Genomic DNA, 6,456 nt, shown 5'->3' with positions numbered 1-6,456 from the left:
AAAAAATCATAAAATCTTAAAAGATCTACTTTGAGCTCTTTATAAAAGCTGGCTTTACAATTACCTTTGGCAGGTGATCAGTAGCATGCTTGGAATGGCTAAGTGTGACTTCCAGCTTTTAATCCTAAGTCTTTAGAACTATTCAGAATAATATTGTCTATATATGCTGACCTTAGAGGTTTTGAAGTACTGAATGACAAAGGAAAATGCTCAACAAGATGGATTGACCCAGGTGCTGTAACAATGGGCTCGAGCATGGCAGAGGTTCTAAGGAGTGTGCAGGAGAGGGTGAGGTTCAGATCTGTGACACTGTGTGTCACGGTCACCTTGACTATGTATAACAATGTGCCTCAAATATCCTTAACTTTAAAAAAACCCTCTAAAAAGTTTTCCATTTTCCCCACAAATAGATGAGTTTTTAAGACAGTTTTCACCATCTTACTTACATCTCAGTTTGTCAAAATTAACTTTTTTTTCCTGACATGAAGATAATTTCCAATATGGTTTTATTAGCCTATTTATCATTCTTCTTTTAAAAAATTTTTATTTTATATTGGTTTGCATACAAAAATCATATACATTGTGTTCTGTTTACATACATTGTGTTTCACACATTCCTCTATTCACATTGTTTTATAAAATTATCACCATGGATGCATGGCCACCATTACCCTGCCTTTTCAGGTCCCCACTGGATCTTCCCTAATTCCTTCAACTCCTCCCTCTGCCCACCACTCTGCTATCCCGAGATTTCCTGCCTCCCTACCCTCAGCCCACCTCCTCCCTCCTCTTCCCCCTTTGGACTTTGTACACATTCTACTAGTAATTCTTCTATTTTTACAGTTATAGTCTTATGCTGTAACTCTTCTCTTGATCCATAGCATAATCCTCCTCTAACCACACAGGGTTGCCAGGAGTCAAAACTGACTTGACAGTAACTTGTTTCTTCCCTTCCCTTTTTCTCTTGATCCATAACATTAAATGTCTAGAAACAGGACCTAGGATTTTTTTTGTTTTCTACCTAAGATTTTTTAAAGAACTTCAGGTAAGAGACTTGATCTAAACCATCTTGCTTGACTTTACCCTGATTAAGAAGAAACAGCTTTCCCCCTTAAAGTTCTGATCAAAGTTTACCTGAGCATTGGTGGCATAGTCCAAATGGAGCATGTCATATTTTCCAGGTACCTTCTCAAACTTTTCACGATCCTCCCAGTTATTTTTTGTTTTGTCAAGGAATCTACAAGGTCCAAGAAGATTTATAAAATAAAAAAAAAGACTACTATTGTGTTGAGCTCACAATTATTTCTTTAGAACAGACCTCTCCAATAATTTTCTTGCCACAGGAGAATTCTGTTACGCCATTAGCTTTCAAAACAACCCCTAGATTCTGAATTAGGGGCCAGAAAAAGCAAGCTCTGGAGAAAATGGGAACAACAATGAGAAAAGTGTATACTAAGCTCTCCTGAAGGTACAAAAACACATTCTTTGTGGTTTTTTGTTTTGTTTCACAAAAACCATTGAAACTTAAAAACAAAAGAAATCTAATTCCTCTCTGAAAGAAGCATGCTACCAGAGACTCCAAAGTTTTTCCTGCATATCACAGTAGTGGAGTTTTTCAAACTCTAGCTGGATCTTCCATAGCCCAATTTTCTAAATAATGGTTTGTACTTTCCCAAAATTTCCTAAATTTCTTTGCCATGTATCGATTATATGAATGGTCTGTTTTAATTCAATTTCAAGGTGATAGGCCGAGCTAAGAATTAAGTTCAGTGTTCTTGTCAAAGAATGAAATGGAAAAGTACGAACATATTGGCCGAATCACAGTTATTTTACAATTTTTAATCTTACATGATATATGCATAAAGTGTTGTTTTGGTGTTTGGTTTTTTTTTTTTTTTTACTCATTATTTAGCACTCACTTCTTCTGAAAGATGTCTTTGGCCTTGGCAAGGTCACCTGAACAAGCCACCAAACTGTGCTGCCCTGTTTTCCCAACTGCAAAGTAAATGACAAACATGAGACAGTGCTTGTCCCTTAACCTATAAGTAACCAGGGAGAACTCTACCGTGTTTATGCTTAGAATCTGACAAGTTCTAAGTAGGCATGGGAGTGGGAAAAGGTGAAAGAGCTTAGGGAACTGATCATGTTGATACTAATTACCTAATTGTTATACTCTTTGAACAACACGAGCAGACCCATTTCAGAAGAGCTCCATGGGCTGCTCTTTGCTTTCTCTTTTTTTATTATTATTATTTTTTAATTAATTTTAATGAAAGTTTACAGAGACTTAGGGTTTCCATTCATTCATTGTTGCACTTTATCCCTGCTCCCTCCGTCCCCCCCAATTTGCTCTTCTCTTTGAAAAGTAAAAAAGTCTTTCATTGTTATACAATCCCTGCCCACAATGCTGTCTTTTTGCTAATATCAAAAAGGCAGGATTTCTAATAAATTCTCTCTAGACTTTAGAGTGCCTGTTCAGCCAATTTAAACTCAGGGCCCACTGGCCATTCACTAAGTTGCTTTTGGTTTTCTGATGTGAACACATACAGTGAAAGTCATTACCTCGGCCCCATCTCATCCAAACACTGAAGTTTCTCTGATCATCATCTTCTAACAGCTGGATCAGATAATACTTGTTGTTGTTGAACTGCAGATTGGTCTATGATAAATGAGAGAAATAAACACACAAAGATGATAGGTGTACAAATGCAAGATACATACATTAATGACTCCTTGGTCACAAGAGCTAGTAATTTCTGTAGGGAAAAGAATAGCTCAGGCAAGAAAATTAGATTTCTTCTAAGAGTAAGGATCTATCCCCCATTCACTTACTGTCATTACCATAGAGTGAGAGCTGACTCACAGCTGACCCTACTGTAGGTTTTCAGAGGCTGTAAATCACCCATAAGAATGCCCATCTTTCTCCAGCACAGCAGCTGGTGGATTCACATTGCCTACCTGCGGGGTAGCAATGCAACTCCTTACCCACTAGGCTGCCAGAGCTCCCTAAAAAAGGTCATTATTGTTGTTTGTTGTTGGGTCGATTATGACTCAGCTCCCCATGACCAACAGATCTGAACCTTACCCTATCCCATAACATCTTTATTATCTCTGACGTGCTCAACCCCACTGTTATAGTCACTGTCAATCCATCTTGTTGTGGGCCTCCCTCTCTTATGCTGACCCCTTCACCTTTCTTAGCATGACGTCCTTCCTAAAAACATGCCCAAAGTATGTGAGACCCAACTTTACCATCCTTGCCTCCCAGGAGAAACCTGGTTTTACTTTCTCCAAAACAGACCTGCTTGTTCGCATGGAAGTCGATAGGATATTCAGTAGTCTTCTCCAACACCGCAACAATCCTCAGCAAGATCTTGCTTGCATGGGATAGAAATACCAATGAGGAGGTTCCAGTTTTTGCTGCCTGGCCCAGCCTCTGGGCCTTTCCAGAGGCTTTCTGCTTCTGCTTTACTACGAAGGTATGTTGTTGTTGTTTACCATCAAGTCAACCTTGCAACATGCCGAAAGTATGTGAGATGAAGCTTCAGTATCCTTGCCTCCAAGGAACAGCCTGGTTAAACCCTCTCTGGGATAAATCTGTTTGTTTTCCTAGCAGTCCATATTCAATACTTTTCTCTAGCACCACAGCTCAATAGGTTTTTAGAGGCAAATTAATTATACAGAAAGAGATGCCTATATTCTCCCATGGAGCAGCTGGTGGATTCAAACTGCATACCTTTGGGTTGTCAGTGTAACTCCTCTTACTACTAGGCCACCAGAACTCCCTAGAAAGATATAAAATTTAGATATTAGAATTTTAATTCCTAGGAGTTAGAATGGGAGCTAGGAAGCTTCATAAAACCCTCTTCTTGTTGTGATGCACCACTGAGTCATTTGCAACTCGTAGTGACCGTATGGACAACAGCTCTGAATCCTGCTCTATCCTGAGCCAACCTCATCATCTCTGACACAACTACCCCATATTACCCCGTCACTGAGTCAATCCATCTCATCCAGGGTCTTCCTCTTTTGTGCTGTCACTCCATTCTCTCACGCATATCCCTCTCCAAGGACTGGTCCCTCCTTGCAACATGTTGAAAATATGTGAGATGAAGCTTCAGAATCCTTGCCTCCAAGGAGCAGCCTGAATTCACCCTCTCTAGGGTAAATCTGTTTGTTTTCCTAGCAGTCCATATTCAATACTCTTCTCTAGCACCACAGCCCAAATGCATTAATTCTCCATCATCCCTAGTCATTGTCCAGCTTTCTGATGCATAGCAAGTAATTTTGAAGACCATGGCCTGGATCAGGTGCACCTTAGTCTCAAGATTGACATCATTGCTCTTCGGTACTCTGGAGTGGTCCGTGACAGCAGACCTTCCCAAATGCAATTCATCTTTTAATTTCCTGCCTGCTGGCACCAACAGTGTTGATTGTGGAGCCAAGCAAACTAAAACTGTTAACAATCTCAATCTCTCAGTGGTGAGAATATTTGCTTTCTTGCCATTAAGCTTCAATTCACATTTAAGGTCCTTGACCTTCTGCAGCAAGTACTTCGAGTCCTCCTCAGTTTCAGCAAGTAAGGTTGTGTCATCTGCATAACACAGGTTTATTATGAGTCTTCCTCTAATCCTGATGCCACATTCCTCCTCATAGAGCCTAGCCTCATGGATGATCTGTTCTGCATATACATCCCTGGCATACACCCTTCCCGATTTTGAAACATGCAAAGTTTCCTTGCTCCGTTCTGATGACTGCCTCCTAGTCCATGTATAGGTTTCCCATAGACACAATCAAGTGTTCTGGAATTCCCATTCTTCTCAGAGTTAGCCACAGTTTGTTGTAATTCACATAGTAAACTGTGTTTGCATAGTCAGTGAAACACGGATAGACAGTGGTCTGGTACACTCTACTTTTAGCGAAGATCCATCCAACATTAGTTAGTGCCATGACCTCTTCTAAATCCAGCCTACAATTCTGGCAGTTCCGTGCTGATGTGCTGTTTCAGTCATTTTTTTTGGATAATTTTCAGCAGAATCTTGCTTGCATGTGATATTAGTGATATTGTCTGATAGTTTCCACACTCTGTTGGGTCACCTTTCTTTGGAATGGCAACAAATATAGATCTCTTCCAGTCAGTTGGCCAGGTAGCTGTCCTCCAGATTTCTTGTCACAACCTGGTGAGCACATCCAGGGCAGCATTTGTTGAAATATGTCAATTAGTACGTTGTCAATTCCTGTGGCCTTGTTTTTTGCCAATTCCTTCAGAGCAGCTTGAACTTCTTCATCACTGCAGGTTCTTGCTCATACATTGTTTCATGAAAGTCTTCTTTGTGAGCCAATTCCTTTTGGTACAGTGACTCTGTATATTCCTTCCACCTCAAATACTTTATGTTGGCTCCTTCTGGTATTTTTTCCCTGACTCACCTCGCTCCCTAGACATTCCTTTAGTCATCTAGATTTTCTAGCTAACAGTACAATATCAGGGAGCTTTTGTGGCCTAGTTATAAGAAATTGTGCTACAATCCCAAAGGTACATAATTTTAATTCACCAGCTGCTTTGCAGGTGAAAGATGGGCAATGTCTTCTCATGCGATTTACTGCCCCTGAAAATCCTCTGGAGGGTCAGCTATGCATCATTCTTGACCCTAAGGAACACAACAGCATTATAGGACAAATGATCATTCTTCTAATGGAAAAAAGCTGATGACCTTAAGCTCTAACTAAACTTCTGTTTAGAAGACTTACTCTTTGATAGTTCTAATTACTGTTTTGGTTTGTTGGCTGTAGCAATTTGACAATGGGTGGAGAGTACGATGATGTTAGGAGGGGCCAAGGCCAGGAAGGAACCCTTGCTTCATCTATACCACACCTGACCTGACCTAGGTTGGAGACAATTAGAGAGAATGTGACTAGAATCTAAAAAGAGGTATTCTGTAAAGTGCTATGGTTCAAGTATTCAGCAAATACCAAAAAGTTGCCAATTCAAGCCCACTACCTGCTCTGTTCCTTTAAAGATGTATAGCCCTAGAAATTCTGTGGGGTAGTTTTACTGCATCCTATATTGTTGCTATGAGTCAAAATTGACTCCATGCACTGGACTTGCTTTGTATTTTTAAAGTAACCGGAACTCACACTGAAGAGTCCAAGGTTCAAATCCAGGATAAAGCACAGCCCTGGTTATTCAGATACTGCTTTGCTAAATGTGCTGCTACTTCCTAGCTTTACCTTCTGCCTACTCATATTAATGAGAAAAAAATAAAGTCCTATGGTTTTTTTTGAATCAGCTCATGATGTTTTAAATAAAAGAAGTAGTAGCCAAAGGAACACTAGAAAACAGTTGAAATTCTATATACTGAAATCAATAAATTATACTACTAAGAGAGCCAGGAAAGATATTAATTATGATAAACAATATAGTATCTAGTCAAAACAACAAAATTAAATAAAGAGAAA

General features: G+C 39.7%; 1 protein-coding gene across 1 annotated transcript in view; it reads right to left on the bottom strand.

The window, feature by feature from the left end:
• The window catches only part of PARP2 (poly (ADP-ribose) polymerase 2), a 7,456-nt gene extending 4,618 nt beyond the window's left edge, over window positions 1–2,838 (bottom strand). The window contains exons 1-4 of the mRNA XM_006883275.1: window positions 2,833–2,838; window positions 2,563–2,659; window positions 1,920–1,995; window positions 1,135–1,237 (exon numbers count right to left, since the gene is read on the bottom strand). Coding sequence (XP_006883337.1) covers window positions 1,135–1,237; window positions 1,920–1,995; window positions 2,563–2,659; window positions 2,833–2,838 — 282 coding nt within the window. The remainder of the gene's footprint in view (window positions 1–1,134; window positions 1,238–1,919; window positions 1,996–2,562; window positions 2,660–2,832) is intronic.
• Window positions 2,839–6,456: the final 3,618 nt, after the last annotated feature.

This window comes from Elephantulus edwardii, unplaced genomic scaffold (genome assembly GCF_000299155.1).
Source record: "Elephantulus edwardii isolate Elephantulus edwardi_28Jun2011 unplaced genomic scaffold, EleEdw1.0 scaffold00026, whole genome shotgun sequence".
NCBI lineage: Eukaryota > Metazoa > Chordata > Mammalia > Macroscelidea > Macroscelididae > Elephantulus > Elephantulus edwardii.
This window is presented reverse-complemented; position numbering and strand designations above follow the sequence as displayed.